The sequence below is a fragment of the Pinus tabuliformis genome, chromosome 9 (genome assembly GCF_031772625.1).
Source record: "Pinus tabuliformis cultivar Carrire ecotype Pingquan chromosome 9, CPIR1, whole genome shotgun sequence".
Lineage (NCBI taxonomy): Eukaryota > Viridiplantae > Streptophyta > Pinopsida > Pinales > Pinaceae > Pinus > Pinus tabuliformis.
In genome coordinates, this window is record NC_142307.1 from 1,309,982,529 (window position 1) to 1,310,003,833 (window position 21,305).

The following is a 21,305-nucleotide window of genomic DNA, read 5'->3' on the forward strand; positions in this document are numbered from 1 at the left end:
CTCATCCCTTCTTGAGAGTGCATCTGCAACAACATTTGACTTCCCGTTTTTGTAGATGATTTCAAAATCATAACCCAACATATTTGTGACCCATTTTTTCTTTTCTTCTAAAGATAATCTTTGATCTAAAAAGTATTTCAGACTATCATGATCTAGTTTTTACCTTGAAGTGTCTTTCCATTAGGTAAGATCGCCATTTCTTAAGTGCATGTAATATTTCCAACGTTTCCTTCTCATCAATATCTTGCTTGAGATGTAGCCGTAAAAATACCCAATCGCCTACATCAAAACTTCTTTCACTACAATGTTGATCTGCCTCTTGTTTCATTCAATTCTGCACCAAAGTGGCGTTATCCTTTAAAAGTTGGAGAACTTGTTGTTGATGCTTGATTTGATCTTTGTTGTGAAACTAGCTCAAGAAAAAGATAGAAAAGATAGATCAACGCCTTAAAATTCAGCCTCTTCGAGGGGGAAACCTCCATTACATTACATAAATGAACAATTCTTGGATGATTCAAATGACAAAACCTCATTTCTATATATAGGAGTCTAAGGAGTCACAATATAACCCAGCCGACCTAACAATAATAATATAAAGCCACAAAAATAGCAATAGAGGGATTCTATGGGGCACAGTAATAACAATATGGGGACAATAGGGGCACAACAATATTAATAAGGGGTACAACTACAATAGTAATGGGGTAATCACTAGTATTATAGGGACCCAACATGCCCCTCTCCTTCAAAAAAGTGTTGTCCTCAACGCTTGAGTAGTTCTGGATGCTTCTGTGTAAAATTCTCATCCTCCCATGTGGAATCTTCAGCAGATAAGTTCTTCCACTTGATAAGATACTCTGGAATTGATCGATTTCATAGCTGTCGAGTTCTTGTTCCTGTAACTGCTTCTGGTTCCAATATAATTTTTCCTTCCTCGTTAAGTTCTGGCAATATTGTTTTAACTGGGAGCTTATCGCCTATAACCTTCTTTAAACATGAAACATGGAAAACTAGGTGCAATCGAGAAGCTGCAGGAAGCTCCAATTTGTATGCCATAGTACCAATCTTTTGCAACACCTTGTACAGACCATAATACTTTGGTGATAATTTATTATCCTTCTTAGCTTGCTTGAGGGACATTTGCTTATATGGTTGTAGCTGTAGGAATACCCAATCACCTACATCAAAACTTCTTTCGCTGCGATGTTGATCTGCCTATTGTTTCATTCTATTCTGTGCCAACACGAGGTTATCCTTTAAGAGTTGGAGGACTTGTTGTTGATGTTCGATGTGATGTTCCACTGCTTGAACCTTAGAATTTTCTCTTAAATATGATGCGATGGATGGTGGTTGATACCCATAAAGTGCCATAAATGGGGTCATTTTTGTTGCTGTATGGAAGGAAGTGTTATACCACCATTCAACCAGAGGCAACCATTTGACCCATTGTGTCTGTTTATCAGATACAAAGCAACGAAGATATCCTTCCAAACATTTGTTTACTGTCTCAGTTTGCCCATCAGATTGAGGATGATAAGATGAGCTATGAGCTAACTGAGTACCAAGACAAGAAAATAATTTTGTCCAAAAATTTCTAGTGAAAATGGGATCTCTGTCACTTACAATAATCTTTGGGTTTCCATGTAGATTTTGAATTGTTTCCATAAATGCAGTAGAAACTGTACTGGCTTTAAATGGTTGTGATAATGCACAAAAGTGTGCATACTTGGTAAGTATGTCAACTACCACCCTGATGACACTCTTTCCCTCAGACTTGGGTAAACCTGTGATAAAATCCATTGAAACCTCCTCCCAACGTTGGCTTGGAATGGATAAAGGTTGTAATAGACCCGGTGTCTTAATTGTTAAAACTTTATTTTGTTGGCAAACCAAACATTCCGCCACAAACTTTTGAATATCTGATTTAAGGCCATCCCAAAAAAAATCATTCTTAACCCTGTGGTAAGTTTTTAAAAATCCTGAGTGCCCTCCTAAGGGAGAAGTGTGTAATTCCATAAGAATCTTTTGTTTTAGCTAGGAATTCTTACAGAGGTATAAGCGATCTTTGTACCATAACGAATCATTTTTCTAGCTAAATGTATCCGACGTACTGGAATCTTGTTATAACTTTCGAATAAGTGCCCACACTTCTTCGTCATTCTTCCATTCCTCCCTTGCTTCGTTTATCCAATCTGGTTGGATAATAGAAATGGCGCACAACAATGCTTCCACATCCTCATCCTTTCTTGAGAGTGCATCTGCCACCACATTTTTCTTCCCTTTTTTGTAGATGATTTCAAAGTCATAACCCAACATCTTTGTGACCCAATTTTGTTGCTCTTCAGAGGATAATCTTTGTTCTAAAAAGTATTTAAGGCTATCATGATCCGTTTTTACCTAGAAGTGTCTTCCCATTAGGTAGGGTTGCCATTTCTTAAGTGCATGGAGTATTGCCAACATTTCCTTCTCATAAATAGCTTTGTGTAAAAACTTTCCCTTGATTGGATGACTTTCAAAAGCAATGGGTCTTTCATCTTGCATTAAAACAGCACCAATTCCATTTCCTGAAGCATCACATTCCACAATAAAGGTTTTTGTAAAGTCCAGTGTAGCTAAGATAAGTGCTTGGCACATTGCCTCTTTAAGATGTTCGAAGGACTTTGTTGCTTCTGGAGTCCATGAAAATGCATCTTTCTTCAATAGTGGTTTTAGAGGTGCTGCTATTCTCCCATAATTCTTAACAAACTTGCAATAATACCCTGTCAATCCGAGAAATCCTCGCAGATGCTTTATGGATGTGGGGATTTTCCATTCCTTAATAGCTTTAATTTTGCTAGGGTCTACCTTAACTCCTTCATGAGATACAATATGACCCATATATTCAACCTCTTGTACTCCAAAGAAACATTTGGATCTTTTTGCATATAATTGTTTCTCCTCTAATAGTTTTAGCACCCTGTCAACATGTTCAACATGATCCTTCCAAGACTTGTTGTAGATTAGTATATCATCAAAAAATACTAACACAAATTTTCTAAGGAATGGTTTGAAAATTGAATTCATCAAACCTGAAATGTTGAGGGTGCATTGGTAAGGCCAAAAGGCATGACCAAAAATTCATAATGACCCTCATGAGTTCTAAATGTTGTTTTTGGAATGTCTTCAGTCTTCATTCTGATTTGATGATATCCTGAATGAAGATCCAACTTGGTGAAGTAAATTGATCCATGCAATTCATCTAGTAATTCATCAATGACAGGAATGGGAAACTTATCTTTAATAGTGAGCTTGTTGAGCTCCCTATAATCCGGACACATGCGCCATGATCCATCCTTCTTGTGCACTAATACTACTAGAGTAGAGAAAGAACTTTGACACGGTTGAATTATACCAGCCTCTAGCATTTCTGCAACCATATGTTCAATTTCACTCTTTTGGGCATAGGGATATCTGTACGGCCTGATGTTTGGAGGAACACTTCCTGGAATCAGATGAATAGCATGATCATGATCACGAATAGGTGGGAGACCTTTGGGAGTCTCAAATACCTTGGAATGATTTTCCAAGACTTTTTGGAGATCTCGATAAATAGATGATTCCAATGTGGAAACATCTAGCGAACATAATTGTGCAATTACACCTTTTCGTTCCTCTTTTAGAAGCTTTGTCATACCATTAGAGCTAATTATCTTTCCCAGTTTCCCTACAATACCCCTTAATTCAACTTTCTTTCCTTCCACAGAAAATTTCATGAAAAGTTCTTGAAAATTAAAAGCTATTGTACCCAAGGATTGTAGCCATTGGACTCCTAATACAACATCAGCACCTCCCATTGGAATGGAAAGCATTGGGCTAGTCAATACATATTCTCCCATGGATAGCTTGATATTATGGCACTTTTCAGAGCAGTGTATTGTTCCTCCATTTGCAACCATCACTTGACACTCTGGTGCTAGATATAAGAAGCAATTCAATTCTTTTGCTACCTTACAATGAATAAAATTGTGGGTACTTCCTGAATCAATCAACACTATTACCTTTTTCTTCTTGATTTGTCCTTCTATCTTGATGGTTTGAGGAGTGGTAATTCCCGCCAATGCATTACAAGATATGGTCGGATTCATTTGTTCTTCATCTAGGCTTTGTTCCTGGAGTATATCCTCTTCTTTTGACCTTTCTTGCTCCTTTTCTTCTTCCTCTTCACAATCTATGTAGAATAATTTCTTCTCAGCACACTTATGACCTTTAGTGTATTTGTTATCACAACTGTAACAAAGCCCTTTTGCTCTTTTTTCTTCCAATTGTTGTGGTTTCAACCTTATAGGTTTTGGAAGACTAGGGGCAACAACACTTCTGTCTTTATAGTTGTGAGTGGTATGCTTCTTGGTTGCCATAATTTTGCTTTCCATTTTTCTTGCTAACCTGAATGCCTTCTCTAATGAATCAGGTTCCCAAAGGCGAACATCATGTTGGATATTATCCTTTAAAGACCCTATGAACACATCAATCCTATGCTCCTCTGGAATATTTTTTACCCTTATGTTCAATTTTTGGAACTCCTCAATGTGCTCCATTATTGAACCCTTTTGTTTGAGACTTATCAATTGGCTAAAAAAAGTGTTGCTTTTTGTATCCTCATAATGTGCTATCAATTCTTCCGTAAAAATTGCCCAAGTGATAAACTGTTTACGAGATCAAAGCCATTGATACCATACAAACTGATTTGGTTCCAAATATAAAGTTGCAATACGTACCTTTTGTGTGTTTTGCATATTATTGAGATCGAAAAATTGCTCCATCTGTAATATCCATGTTGCGGGATCCTTGCCATCAAACTTCCTCATATCGATTTTTGGAATATGGTGCGTCTTCGATCCAACATTAGAGTCTATGAAATCATGATTAACATTTCCTTTGTTTTCATCATGAGTTTCCTTTCCTCCCCTTTCACCATTAGTAAGTATTTCTTGTAGAAAATTTGTCAAATTTGCCTTCAAATCTATCTTCAAATCATCAATCTTGGCTTCCACGCCCTTTATCTTAGATTCCACTCCATTTATCTTAGCTTCTGTTAGCTTTTGTGAGAGTGAAATTTGTTGCACTTGGTCTTGTAATTTTGATATATCATGTAGCATTTCTTCCTCTTCTTCATGAGTCATGCTAGAGCTTTCAGATTGCTTACTAGGTGTTTGCATTTTCTTTCCTCGGGGCATCAGTTACCGATACTAATGCTCTACTATGCCCTTTGAATTCCTTCAAAATAATTTTTCAAACCAAGCTTAAGCAAAAATTTAAAAAAATTTACACACCTTTTTTCACTTTGTAGGAGCTCGATATTGCCTCTGATGTATCTCTGTAATTTCGGATCATCCAATTCTGAAATTGCAACCTATGGTAGCCCTCTGTGTCCTCTTTCCAATGCCACCAGTCTGACCCCAATTGGATTCTCCAATGAAGAGTTATGCCAAATCTCCCACAGTGACTTGATTATAGACTAATTCAGTAGAGCAAACTTGTACGACGTGCCACATGTCCCTGTTTTGACCTTTGGCTCTGAAAAATATATACAAGAAACTACAGTCCGTCCTCTTTCTGTACCTTCTTACAAAATTTCAATCTGATGCTCAGAGAGAAAGTTATGATGACTTTCCCAGGTCACCTGTTTGGAATGTAATTCAGGAGTCTGCAAAAAGACCAACTTCCTCAAATCATATCTCCACAAATATAGCGCGAAAAACTCTGAAATTTGGACCCGAGCTTCAGCGCGATGTCTTCTCAAATGGGTTTGTTTTTTAGCTTCTGAAACATCGCAGAAAAAAAAAAAAAAAAAAAAAGTTATAGTGAAAATGCCACGATGACCTGTTTGGAGCAGCGAAACCCTAGAATCCAAAGCTCTGATACCAATTGTTATGAAATCAGCTCAAGAAAAAGATAGAAAAGATAGATCAACACCTTAAAATTGAGCCTCTTCGAGGGGGAAACCTCCTTTACATTACATAAATGAACAATTCTTGGATGATTCAAATGAAAAAACCTCCTTTCTATATATAGGAGTCTAAGGAGTCACAATATAACCCAACCGACCTAACAATAATAATATAAAGCCACAAAAATAACAATAGAGGGATTCTATGGGGCACAGTAATAACAATATGGGGACAATAGGGGCACAAAAATATTAATAAGGGGTACAACTACAATAGTAATGGGGTAATCACTAGTATTATAGGGACCCAACAATCTTTCACTGCTTGAACCTTTTTCTTCTTGATATGTCCTTCCATCTTGAGAGTTTGAGTGGTAATTTCTTCCAATGCACTACAAGATATGGTCGGATTCATTTCTTGATGCTCGATGTGATCTTTCACTTCTTGAACATTTTTCTTCTATATATGTCCTTCTATCTTGATTGTTTGATGAGCGGTAATTGCAATATATGATAGGATTCATTTCTTCTTTCTCGATATGATCTTTCACTTCTTGAACCTTTTTCTTCCTAAGATGTCCTTCTATCTTGAGAATATGAGGAGTGGTAATTATTTCCAATTCTTTACAAGATATGGTCAGATTCATTTCTTCTTTCTCTAGGGTTGGTTCCTGGTGTATATCCTCTTCTTTTGATGTTTCTTGATCATTTTCTTCCTCCTCTTCATAATCTATGTAAAATAATTTCTTCTCAGCACACTTATGACCTTTAGTGTATTTTCTATCACAATTGTAACAAATCCCTTTTTCTCTTTTTTCTTCCAATTGTTGCAATGTAAACCTTGTAGGTTGTGGAAGGCTACGAGAAAAAACACTTCCATAATTGTAGTCATGAGTGGTGGGATTCCTTGTTTCCATAATTTCTCTTTCATTTTTTCTTGCCAACCTGAATGCCTTCTCAAATGAATCAGGTTCCCAAAGACGAACCTCATGTTGAATGTTATATTTTAAAGTCCCCATGAAGACATCAATCCTTTTCTTCTCTGGAATATCATTTACCCTTACATTTAATTTTTTGAAATCCTCAATGTGCTCTACCATTGAACCCTTTTGTTTGAGATTTATCAATTGACTAAAGAAGGTGTTACTCTTTGTATCCTCATAATGTGATATCATTTCTTCTGTGAAAATTGACCAAGTGACAAGTGCTCTACGAGAACACAGCCCTTTATACCATAAAAATTGATCTGTTTCTAAACATGAAGATGCAATACATACCTTTTGTAACAGTTACACCTCATGTAGATCAAAATATTGCTCCATCTGTATTATCCAATTTGTCAGATCCTTGCCATCAAACTTCCTCATATTGGCTTTTCTTGATTTTAGGAGCTCTATCTTGAAACGACTGTAACTCTATAATTTCGGATCTCCAAGTTCTGAAATTTCGTCCTATAGTAGCCCTCTGAGTCCTATTTCTAACCCCGGAAGTCTGATCAAGATTGGATTCTGTAAGGAAGTGTTATGTCAAATATCCCATGATGACCTGATTATAGACAGGTTCAGTAGATCGAACTTATACGAAGTGCCTCGTGTCATTGTTTCAACCTTAGGACCTGAAACCAATACAAAGAAAACTATAGTCCGTCCTCTTTTTGCAACTTCTTACAAAATTTCAATTTGATGCTCAGAGAGAAAGTTATGACGATTTTCCCAAGGTCACCTGTTTATGATGTAATTCGGGAGCCTGCAGAAATCCTAAATGTCTCAGATTATATATCTGAAAATATAGTGAGACAAGATCTAAAATTCGTACCCGAGCTTCACCAAGATTTCAGTTCAAATGGGTTTTAATTTCAGAGTCTGAACCTTTGTAGAAAAAATATTATAACGAAAATTTCATGATGACCTATTTGAGATGAAATTATGGAGCTTGCAAAAACCCTAACTTCCTTAGATCATGTCTCCAAAACTATAGCGAGACAAGATCTCAAATTCAGATGCACGGTTCAAACTGATTTCTTCTCAAATGGGTTTTTTTTTTTAGCATCTGAAACTTCATAGCGAAAAAGTTATAGCGAAAATTCCATGATGTTCTGTTTGGAGCAGCGAAACCCTAGAATTCATAGCTCTAATACCAAATGTTATGAAACCAGCTCACAAAAAGATAGAAAAGATAGATGAACACCTTGGAAATAAGCCTCTTCGAGGGGGAAACCTCCTTTACATTACACAAATGAACAATTCTTGGATGAGACAAATGACAAGACCTCCATTTTATATATAGGAGTCTAAGGGGTCATAATATAATCAGATCCGACATAACAATAATAATCTAATGGCACACTAATAACAATAGTGGGCTTCTATGGGGCACAATAATAACAATATGGGGACTACATGGGCACAACGATATAATAAGGGGGTTGTACTAATAACAATAAGGGGTTACACTAGTAGTATAGGGACCTAACAGAATGGATAATCAAGATGAGTTTCTTGTTCCTCTTCTTCACTGGGAATTTCTAATTCTTCTCCTAGAATTTGTTTACTAGTGGAAGATATAAAAACTACTCTTGTAGTTGGGGATGTAGGATCTTCTTTGATTATAGCCTCAGTAGATGAAGTAGGAGAAGTTCTGGATTGGATTTCAGATTTTAAGACTTCAAGAAGTCTTTGTTGGCCTATGGATGGAATTTGAGTTTGAGTGGGTGGTGTGGAACTTCGAAGTCATGGTGGAGTGAGCAAATTTGTGGGAATTAAGCTTCATCCTTGACCTATAAATCTACCTCTAGAGTCTCTTTCCCTATGCACATCATGTTTTTATTTGATTTTTTTTAATTTCTATTTGCACTTCTCGAGCAATGACACCAAAATGTTTAGTCAATTTAATGATCTTAAATTGTAAGCATAAATTATCGACCAGGGTAGGTAAACTGATGAAGTGCAAATGCACTATATGCGCTAGAAGTATTTTATGTCATTAAGATGATTATGTTATCGTTATCTAAGTTAATGTCAAACTCTATAATTAGTGTTGAAATGATGTTATTATCTATGCTAGGATGTTATTTGTAAGATTTTATTGTTAATTTATTATCCTAAATGTTATCTATAGAATTAGTTATGATTGAATTGAGTTTTTAAAATGATTGGATAATGATTTTAACTCTTTTCAATGAATATGTAATGTTAATATTATTTTCAACTTATCAATTGTTTTTGGATTTTTATGTTGCAGCTAAACAAATATAATTATGAAAGTTTGAAATGACATAAAGAAAATATTAATCTATCAACTTGGAAATGAAATGTGCTTGAGTTCAGAAGCTGAGAAAGACTACCACTCTTATCTACTGCAACTTTGTTTCAATGCAAAAAGCAAAACAGAAACGAGATTACTGAGCTATGAAATCACTAAGCTATGTTAGGAAAATGAATGAAACAAAATTATTGAGTTTATGCTAGGTATTAAGCAAATGAAATGACTGAGTTTATGCTAGATATTAAGCAAATGAAATGAACGATACAGAAATCAATCAAGTGAACCTAGTCGTGAACTTCATTGAACTGCATCTTAAAATTCTGAAACATGGCATCCATTGAACTGCATCTTAAAATTCTGATATGCATGTAGGGACCCTCCATGAAGCAGTCATTCACCTTAAATCAACAACACATAAAATATATGAAACAAGAGCTTTGCATTAAGATGCTCAAATTACATACGATGGCGCATGCATTACACAAAGTTGCCAATGTTTTTATAGAATTCTTATTAACAATATGATAAATTTAAGCCTACAGGACTTCACTATAATCCTTATCAAAACTAAATCATATCGCTTATTTGTCGATTTGCTATTGAAAAATAAAATCAGTGAAATCTCTTAAAAATCAAACTCTGTTCCAGCGTGTTGTCATCTTGTTGACCAACATGGTTGACCATGTTATAGTGTGGATCTCTTGGTGAATTAGCTCAAGTAAATAAGAATAAATCCATGAGAGGATCATTCCCTATCTATCCATATACTGTTTTGCTGAGCTGGCGCACTCGAACCCTGTCAATAATGGAAGTAACTGCAAATATGTGGATTAGTTGTAGAATCAGGTCAATTTTGTAGCTGCATGTAAACTTTAATAGAACAATAAGGAATATTCACAAAATATGAAAAAGAGGACATATGAATGTTTACCTTATCAAAACCTTATGTTTACTACATTTATTTGGATGATAGCGGTAGGAAAAAGGAGGTAAATATGGACAAAAAGGAGGTCAAGATAAAGAAGTTCTTGGACTCTACACTGGTAATGAAAATTAATTGCATGTTATCATGAAACCAATAAAATTTTCATATAACATCAAGAAACAATCATATCATCCACATAAAGCTAGTATTTTAACTTACCCAAAGGAACAACTAAAGCATACTTCCCATTAAGGACATGCAATAGTTTTCAATGACCATTCAAGAAGTTTACAAAGCCATACATCAATTAATAACATACGAGTCATGTAATCATTCACATTTAAATATACATAAGTCATGGCACTTATCTAAATGACTAGAGATTGTTGGAAATTGAAGGTGGGACTTCAACTATCCACCCAACCATAGGTTAGCTGCACCACAATCTTTCTCGCAACTATCCACCCTGAGCCAGATCCACAATTTGAGGGATTGCTTTTGTTAGGATATTCCGACACATAGGATATAGTTAAGTTCAACTTGGTCTAGTATAGAGTTAGGTTAGAGTTAGGTAAAGTGTGTTTCTTTACCGTTGTACATTTTGTAACTTACAATCCGACGGTCACGATATGTAGTGATCTGACGGTTCACTCTCACCTCGGTATTACCGACACTTGATCCGTGGCTTGACACCCGATTGGTCCATGAGTTCTATTTAAAGCGCATGGAGGGTCATTGTTCGGGTAATCCGTGCATGAGAGAAGCTTATGTAAATTTTCATTCTTTGATTAATAAATTGCCTGTAGTACCCACGTTGGGACAGGCCGTGGACTGTTTCCCTCCTTGCACTCTGAGGGTTTTAACCACGTCAAAAATACTGGTGTATTGATTTGAGATCTGGTTGTGAGCGGTGTCCTTTTGGTATTCTTTCTGTGGAACTTACCCTGTAAATTCCTACATGGTATCAGAGCTATTTGAGGGTCGCGTCCGTTGGTGATCCAAATCTGAAGCCGGTAGAACTGCATGCGGTTGTCGTTTCCTAGATCTGTTGTTTCTGACTGCTTTCGGGCCGAGAGGACTGCTCTGTTGCGTTCGGAGCATTTGTTCCAGTGAGGAACCCCTTTCGTTTCACGCGAAAAGGTTTCCGGTAGCCCTAGCTGCGTCATTTTTCAGATCGGGAGGTATACAGTGTTTTTTTTTGCAGTTTACTCTTAATTTCTCTCTGCTTATTTCGGTCTCAGTTTATTTAGCCTTTTTTTTAACCGGATCTATACCTTTCATTTCTGCGTATGCTCTTTGCCCTACGACTCTGTGCGATCTGGGCAAATCAGAAACAGAAAGGAAGGATTTTTCTCATGCGTATGCTCTTTTCCCTGCACTTTAGTGTGATCTCGGAAAATCAGAAACATTGAGAAAAATATTTAGTTTTTCGGCTAAAGCTAACCTTGAGATTTTTTTTAAAAATTTCTAGTTTTTTTGCTAAAGCTAACTTCGAGCCGCAAGGTTCGTTTTTCTTTGCATATTCGTGTTGGGTTTTGTGTTTTGTGTTTTGTAGGGAAAAAGAGCTTTCTCAAGGCAAGCACGCAAACCAAGGCCCCCCCCCTCTCTCTCTCTCTCTCTCTCTCAAATTTTTTGTATAGATCAATTGGTTCAAAGCCATTTTAAGAGAGTAGAGGTCTTGGGTTCAAGTCTCCATTTTGTGGGGGCGGATTTTTTTCATTCGCGCACTTTGCCGGCAACGTCAACAAATTTTTTTCAAAAAGCCATAACTTCTTCATCCGGAAGCCTTTTTCAGAGCCGTTTTTTTTAAAACCACCTATTTTTTCGAGATCTATCCGTTGGTATACTTACTTTCAGCATCTTCAGCTTCAGTTTTTTTTTTTTTAAATGGAAAGTCCATGCCAAGTCATTCTTGACAGCACTAACTACTTCCAATGGGTAGAATACATGGAAGATTTACTTAGAAGTAAAGGTCTCTTCAGAATAGCCACAAACCAAGAGAAGAAACCAAAAGATGAAGACAAGGCGGAAAAATGGGAAAATAGACAAGATCAAGCACGTGGTTTGATAGGGATGTCTATTTCTCCTGATCTTAGATTCCACATTGCAGGACTTGAGACTCCTCATGAAGCATTAGAAAAACTTGCTAAAGTTTTTGGGATTAAAAATGAAATTAGAGCCCATCAACTTGAAAATGAGCTGCTTACTTTGGATCCTAATAATTTTTCTTGCATTGAAGATTTCTTGTCCAAATTCAAGACCCTTAGATATCTCTTGGAAGGTGTTAAAGTTAAGAAAGAAGATGGTAACCTTATTTATTCCATCCTTACTAAGTTGGGACCTGCCTACTCTGTATTTGTTTCCACTTTCCATTCTACAAGGGAAGCTTTCATTTGTCAAGGACAAGAATACAAGGCCCCTTCCTTTGACTCCTTTTGTGATTCCTTAATAAGAGAACAAGAAAAACTCTTACACCTTGGTCTTCTTAATCTTGGAAACTCTTCCACGAAAGCGTTAGCCGCCCAGTAGCAACCAAATTCAAAGAATCCTAAGAAGTCATATCCTCAAAAGAATGGTCCTAAACCATCTCAGCCTCAAAATGAAAGATCATTTCAGCAAAATGATAAGACCAATAAAAACAAATGGAAGAAGACTGATAGACATTGTAACTTTTGTAATCGAGATGGCCACTTAGAATCTAAATGCTTTAAGAAGATGGAAGCCTTGGAAGCCGCAATGAAGAAACATAACATCCATGTGGAGCCTACTTCAACTTCAACTTCCGGAATGGCACTTTCTGCATGTCATTATCAATCATCTCAGTCTGGTTATGCATTAAATGTATCTTCTTCTTCTTCTCATTCTCATGAGTGGCTCATTGATTCTGGAGCCTCTTGTCACATGGCCAAAAACCAAGCCATGTTTTCTTCTTTAAATGAATGTAACACCAAAAATATATATATTGGTGATGATAGATCTCTTAATGTTGTAGGGACTGGAACTGTTCATCTAGACAATGGTCAGTTTAATGATGTATTATGTGTTCCAACCTTATCCTGCAACCTTCTATCTGTCTATCAGATAACTCATTCAGATGAAGGTAAAATTGTTGAATTTTCACCTCATGATGTTGTAATCAAGGATCTAAAAGATCCTAAACAGATTCTAGCTACTGGTCTTGCTGATGATTCCAAAAGGTTGTATAAGTTTCACAACTTTGGGTCATCAAATCTTCCCTCAGTATTTGTTGTTCATAATGATGAAGTGAGCAAACTTTGGCATGAGCGATTTGGTCACTTAAACTATCGCTCCCTTCAGCATCTATGTAAAGAAAATATGGTGACAGGTCTTCCTATGGTATCTTGCAGAGATGGTGTTTGTTCCGGATGTGTACTCGGAAAACATCATCGGGACAGTTTTGACAAACGTGCCTCTTGGCACGCCTCAGCCCCTTTACAGCTTGTGCACAGTGATTTATGTGGTCCTCTTCCTGTTGCTTCATTCTCTGGCTGCAAGTACTTCTTAACTTTCATTGATGATTTCTCCAGATGCACTTGGGTATACTTCTTAAAACTCAAGAGCGAAGTATTTAACACTTTTTTGGCCTTCAAAGCATTTGTTGAAAAACAATCTGGACATCAAATTCTTAAGCTAAGAACTGATAATGGTGGAGAATATGTTAAAAACACATTCATCAACTTTTGCACCGAAAATGGAATTCAAATGCAACATACTGTTCCATACACTCCACAACAAAATGGTGTAGCTGAAAGGAAAAATCGCACCTTAAAGGAAATGGCTAATTGTATGCTGCAATCTAAAGGACTCAGTCTTAGTTTTTGGGACGAAGCAATTAATTGTGCAAATCATATAATCAATCGCACTCCTACTAAGGTTCTAGAGAATATCACTCCAGAAGAAGCTTGGAGTTCCATTAAACCAGATGTAAGTCACTTTCGTGTGTTTGGAAGTGAAGCATGGGCCCATATTCCAGATGAAAAGCATAAAGCTTTAGAACCTAAGAGTGAGAAATGTACTTTTGTTGGATATTCTGAAGATGTAAAAGGTTATAGACTTATTCCATTTAAGTCCAAAAATGTTATCATTAGAAGAGATGTAAAATTTGATGAAAATAAATCGGCCTGCGAGCCTAGTCCGGCGGATGTGCCACCTCTTCCTCTCTCTTCTACTTTTGAAAACATTTCTTCTTCAGATGATGAAAGCGAGGATGATAATCCTCCCCCACCTTCTCAGGATCCTCAACTTCCAAGATGGGTCCGTACTACTCGGGATGCAGCAGGTGATCTTGCCGGTGATCCTACAGATCAGTGACGTACACGTTCTCAGTTTGAAAGAGCCTCTTCTTTACTGGCTCAAGCTCCAGTAAATCATGATCCTGACACTTTTGTAGAAGCTTCAGGCCATCCACATTGGGAAGTAGCTATGAATGAAGAATATCATTCATTAATGACAAATGATACATGGGATCTTGTTCCTCTACCAAAGGGACGCAAACTTGTTAGATGTAAATGGGTTTACAGAACCAAGTATGGACCAGATGGGAAAGTTGATAAACATAAAGCTCGTCTCGTTGCTAAGGGCTTTTCACAGGTCGAAGGCATTGACTACACTGAAACCTTCTCCACTGTTGCCAAAATGAACTCTATCCGCCTTGTTCTTTCCCTTGCTGCCTCTTTAAAATGGGAAGTCCATCAAATGGATGTTAAATCTGCCTTCTTGCATGGGGACTTGCAGGAAGAAATCTATATGGAACAACACATTGGCTTCATACAAACAGACTCCAGCCTTGTTTGTCGACTTAAGAAATTCCTTTATGGCCTCAAGCAAGCTCCTCGGGCTTGGTATGCCAAAATGGATAGCTTTCTTTTAGAATCTGGCTTTTCTAGGTGTCATTCTGACAATACTGTCTACACCAAGAAAGTGGGCAACTCTCTTATCATCCTTGTTCTTTATGTTGATGATCTTATTCTTACTGGTAGTGATCCCAACCTTATAAACCATGTGAAGTCCAGCCTTAAAAAGAAATTTGAAATGACAGACTTAGGACACTTACACTATTTTCTCGGTCTTCAAGTCTTGCAATCCCAAGAGGGTATTTTCCTTTCCAAGTCCAAGTATGCTTGTGATATTCTTCGTCATTTTCACATGGAAGACTGTAAGCCAGCCCCTTCTCCCTTTCAGTCTGGAGTCAAACTTTCAGTCTCTTGTACTTCTCCTGAAGTTGATGCTACCTTATACCGTCAACTTGTCGGAAAACTCTTGTATTTAACCCATACTCGTCCTGATCTTTCCTTTGCTGTTGGCCTTGTTGCTCGTTTTATGCAAAACCCCGTGAAAGTCATTGGAAAGCAGCTAAAAGAATACTTCGTTATGTTCGAGGTACAGTACAGTTTGGGATTCATTACAGTGCCAAAGCAGCTCCTCTGTTAGTTGGTTTCACTAATTCTGATTGGGCTGGTGACCCTGATGATCGGAAGTCTACTGCCGGTTATGTCTTCACTCTTGGTTTAGGACCTATTACATGGGCTTGTAAGAAACAGGCTGCCATTTCTCTTTCGTCAGCAGAAGCAGAGTATCGTGGTGTCGTGGAAGCTAGTAAGGAAGCCTTGTGGCTTCGTCAGATCCTATCAGAGTTTGGCTTTGAGCAGCAGCATCCAACCACACTTTGGTGTGATACTCAAAGTGCCATTCAGCTATGCAAAGATCCAGTCCAGCATCAGCGCAGCAAACACATTGAACTACACATGCACTTCATCAGAAAGCTCATTCATGACCATGTTCTTGAAGTGCAATATTGTCCAACAGATGATCAGGTTGCAGACATCTTCACAAAGGCTCTCACAAAGGCGAAGTTCACTAAACTTCGATATATGCTTGGAGTTCAGGAAGTTGTCACTAAGGGGGGATAGGCTCTAGTGCCTCCTTCCTTCTCCTATTGTGTCATATTTGTAAATCCTTCAATCCTATCCCAAGTTGTTCTTAAGGGGGGATGTTAGGATATTCCGACACATAGGATATAGTTAAGTTCAACTTGGTCTAGTATAGAGTTAGGTTAGAGTTAGGTAAAGTGTGTTTCTTTACCGTTGTACATTTTGTAACTTACAATCCGACGGTCACGATATGTAGTGATCCGACGGTTCACTCTCACCTCGGTATTACCGACACTTGATCTGTGGCTTGACACCCGATTGGTCCATGAGTTCTATTTAAAGCGCATGGAGGGTCATTGTTCGGGTAATCCGTGCATGAGAGAAGCTTATGTAAATTTTCATTCTTTGATTAATAAATTGCCTGTAGTACCCACGTTGGGACAGGCCGTGGACTGTTTCCCTCCTTGCACTCTGAGGGTTTTAACCACGTCAAAAATACTGGTGTATTGATTTGAGATCTGGTTGTGAGCGGTGTCCTTTTGGTATTCTTTCTGTGGAACTTACCCTGTAAATTCCTACAGCTTTCTCAGGGATTTCAACTAGGCTCAACTGGGGTATTGCTATATTCCAAGATTATGGTTTTACTTTATAGGTGGTTTATTAGTTGTGTTTTCAAGGCAAACATCTTCAGGAACCTATAGCTCATTGTTTGAGTGGTTTATCAACTTACTTGGCAAGCACTAAATGGTTTATCGGCCTCCTCAACAAGCACTTAGTGGTTTATTATCCCTTTTCAACATGCACCCTTGTTGATTTATACAATGCCTAGTCGTTTATCATCCTCCTTGGAAAGAACTACATGGTTTAACAGCCTTCTCAACAGGAACCTTGTGATTTTTCAGCCCTATAACAAGCACTTGAGTGGTTTATCAGCTTACGTGGAAATAACTAAGTGGTCTATCGACCTTCTCAGCAAGCACTTAATGGTTTATCAACCCTACAAAAAGCACCTGAGTGGGTTATCAACTTAAGTGGAAATAAATAAGTGGTTTATCTACCTTCTCAGCAATCAATTAGTGGTTTATATACCCTTTTCAACAAGCACTCATAACCTCATTCCTCCTCTAAGCCTCCTACTAACCTTCCTTGCTTGGAAATCGCTATCCAACAATTTCCTTTGAATTGATTACTCCGAATCACATCCCATTAGTTTGAACATATTTTCTCAAGCAAATATTCCCTTTCTCTTATGCTTGGCCTTGTCTTTTCTTCAAAGTTCTCTCACTCTATCTATCTAGCATTCTGCTCCTACCCAAACCTTGTTTCTATTGTTCTCTCTCGCTTCGTTTTTCTTACCTCCCTTCTTTTCCTCTAGGCTCTTCATTCCCCCACTGTAACAACCCTGGCGAAATTCCATATAATAAAAGTTAAAGACAATAATGGTCAATGGGACACTTGTAACGACCTTGCTTAAAATTCCATGTAATAAAAGTTAAAAAAAAAAATAGCCACGGTAGATGGGACACTTATGCCAAGATGAATGTTGGGAAAGACATCGTAGGGGGTGTTCATTTGGTTATTTATGGCTAGGGAAATTGGTAAAGGCAATGGTTAAGGCTTTAGAAAGGAAAAATGGCATTTTTGGCACATTTATTTATGGAAAAAATGGAAATTAGGAGAAAAAGGAGGTGAAAGGCCACATGTTGCATGTGACGAGGAAAATGAAGGAAAATAATGGAAATTGAAGAAAATAGAGGCCTCATTCATAAAAAGGATTTTGAGGATCAGTCGATAACCTTATTTCAGTTGAGTTTTGGAGCTATCTCATTATTCTCTCTCTCTCTCATACTCTTGGACACTTAGAGTTTCTTGGAGCACTTTGGCATTGGAGTAAGAAATGTAAAGAAGGAAAGAGGAAGAAAAGATCAAGCAGGGAAGGGAAGGATCAAGCAGCTACAACATGCTTCATTGGAGGTATCGACTTGCATGTGTATTTTCCTCGCTATATTTGGCACGCATGGGATTGCATGTGTTTCTTTTCTACCATGGCATGGGTTTTTCTAGGTGTGACAGCATTTTCTGCCTAGCCTTTCCATTTCCTAATAGCTTTGATGAGATGTGTTCTCTCATACGGTTTATGTGGGATGGTTGGATTGGAATCGAAGCTGAGTGGGGTGGATCTTTGAATTGACAAACACATGGTCTGAGTAGTCCCTAAACCAAACTGTGAAACCACTGACCTAGTAACCCCTGAACCGGGTTGTGGGTTGTGGTAAAGCTAGATTTTGTGCCTCGATGAGTCTAGGAATCCTCGCTGGTGAATGTCGGGATATACAGTAAACCCAAGAGGTGGATTTTCTCTCCGTTGGACCTAGTGATCACGAGATGGGATGCATGGTAAATATTGAAGTGTATGTTTCAGTGTAGGGCCTAGTGATTGTGAAAAATCCTAAACTAGAATCTATACTACAACAACTGATGATATTTCTCGTATTTTTTAAATTCATTTAAACAAATTACTTGCAGTTTCCTATGACAAATATTAAAATACATACATTGCAACCTTCACTTAATTAAATATAATGTAGAAACAAGAAATTGAGAAAGAAGGAAAATACAACACAATGACACCATTACTTTTGGACAAATGTCCCTGGAAAAACCTAATGCGGGAAAATCAGTGCAACAGATATGAGAGTTTTCTTATTATGAAGTAGTAATTTCTGAATACAAACTCTAGATGCCTTGCTGGAAATATAGTACAAAGAATATCACTTGGCAGAAGAAATTAATGAGATTGCTTCACTCTGCACTGCAAGTCCCAGTTGATCTCACAGCTGAACCAACGAGTCCCTGACTACCTTTGTGTTGCCCCTACGTAGTCACTATGTGGGCCTGCGTCATTGCCTTTAAGGCACTGCATCACCTCTCTGCTAGATCAATTTGCTCTCAAGAGCTTCAACTGCAGCCCTCCCGAATCAAAATGTTAAACCCCGAGCAAAATCTTGGACTTCTGCGTGGAAGGCACTACACTACTCTACGTGAGCCCTTCCTGGCTCTGTGTCACCCTCATTGGGCACTGTGATGCCTCCTCTACATCTTTCTCTGCCTCTCTACTATGTATTCTTGGCTTCGGAGAAGATTCTCTAGCCAAAACTATCTTTTCATGTCTCTACGTGACCACCATGAAATCATTGCTTTGCTCTATGACTCAATAAATTGATCTGACTGATCAACTCTCGATTTGTTTTCCAAATTTCCCTCAAGCCTCCTTAAATAATATTCTCGTTGACATTCAACGGACCAGATTAGAAGATGATCAATAGCCAAGATAATTTTCACTTGATCCCTTTCTTCTTCTAGAAGTTACACCCATAGTTAGATTAATACCCATTAATTATTTTAATTTCCTAAGTTTAGACTTAGGTCCTATTAAAAATAATTAATTATTTTAATAAAATTGTCTCCAGGTGGAATTTCCAAAAATTCTTTATGGGTTCTTTGGAATACATGTGCCCAAGCCTCCCTGCAAAATTTGAGACTTAGAGCACATGCGATGCTATCAAAAATCAAAAACTCCCTCTTAGCAAGGAATGTGCTCTAGAAATGCCTCCCACTTAAGCTTCACCCTGATTTCATAACATCATCCTCTGTGTTGTTGATGTCTGACATGATATCCACCAACTGCTGCGCTACTACTATAGCTTTACTATTGTTGACATTTCCACTGTCAACACTGGATTTGTACTACATCTCCCTCTGAATTTTTGCATCTATGTTGTTGCTGGCACTACCACTAACAATTTCCCTTGCACTGCAACCTTTTCCAAACGTTGTTGCTACTACATTAGCAATGGAAAAGCATCCCAAATTATTGAACTGGTGTTCAGTATGATGCATCTCGCTGCTTGAGCCTGACTACTTCTAGTCTTTGCACTGACCTTATGAATCCTCTACGCTGCTACTGACCTCTGATATGTGCCATCTGCACTGTTGTCAACTTTTCTCTGTAATGCTCAGTCTCTAAAGCTACTAGCCTCTACAAATATCACTCCAACACTCCTCTGCACCAACTGGTATTGTTACTTCCTTCTACTACTGATCTGGGATCTAGTAGAAAAGAATTAACCCGAGAGGTGGGCTCCTCAAGGATCCTGCCCATTTGTGGCTCTTTCGAACTACAACTCTAAATCAGCCCACCTCCATCCTGGAGGTATCTCGAAATTCATGGAAAAATCCTCCTCCTCAATATTCATGGGTGCAGCCTTCGGATCATGCTTCTCATATTTTTCCTTCTTGCTGAGAGGACACTATGTTTCATAGTGACCCATTTCACCACATCTGAAGCAATTGATCTTCGAGACGTCCTTCTTCCACCTTCGCTGCTCATGTTTCCCTTCTGGATGCAAGGGATGCATTCTCTTCCTCCTCCTTCGGATTAGACACACTACTACTGCTTCTATCAATCTTACACTTGACTAGATATCTCCTCAGATCTTCCTGCTTGAGAACTTCCCACATACTATCCCAGTCTGACAAAGCTGCCCTGCCCAGGATGCTCTGGACAAACACTTTCCACTCTTCTGAGACTGAATTTAGGTCCAGTCTCACCATCTCGGAACCTTGAGGTTTAGACCCCATAACTACTAAATCATCCCTGGTCTCCTGAAGCTTCGTGAGGAATGAATTAATGCGCTCCTACTTTTGCATCTATGCAGATCTCAATTTATGCTCTAAGTACATCTTTTGCTGCTTGAAAGATCCTTGATGCAACGTTGCCAAGGAATCCCTCATCTCCTTAGTAGTCCCTCTGCTGTCGATTTTACAAACCACGTGATCATTTACTCCATCAAGGATCATCCTCTTGGCCTTTGTCATTTCTCCTTTGTACTTCTTTAATGGATCTGGATCTGCAGGCTCAACCACCATGTTGTTGACATAAGCCTTGAGAAAATTTTCATCTAGAAGGCACAACATCCTTGCCTTCCATATCACATAGTCGGATGCCCCATCCAACTTATCCTGATCTCTCAACCCACTCGCTACCATCTCTGCCACGAAAATGTTAAACTTCTCCTCTCTGTCTCTTACTCCTGCTACCCAGGAATAAGAAAACAAACTTCTTGGCGGAAAGTTTACTGAGGAAAATTCCGCCCAGTGCTTCTCCTCTCTTTTCTGACATCTTTTAGCCCAATAATCTACCTACTAAAAACTGCATCCCACTAGCTCTTTCCTCACGCTGAGGCTCTACACTACTCCCTCTGTCATGACAGAATTTCAATCTAGAAGCCCTTCCTCC

General features: G+C 38.1%; 1 protein-coding gene across 1 annotated transcript; it reads right to left on the minus strand.

Moving 5' to 3' along the window:
• Positions 1 to 20,716: 20,716 nt before the first annotated feature.
• Positions 20,717 to 21,055, minus strand: LOC149153352 (uncharacterized). The gene has a single exon (XM_089443794.1). The coding sequence runs from the start codon at positions 21,053 to 21,055 to the stop codon at positions 20,717 to 20,719; it is 339 nt and encodes a 112-aa protein (XP_089299920.1).
• Positions 21,056 to 21,305: the final 250 nt, after the last annotated feature.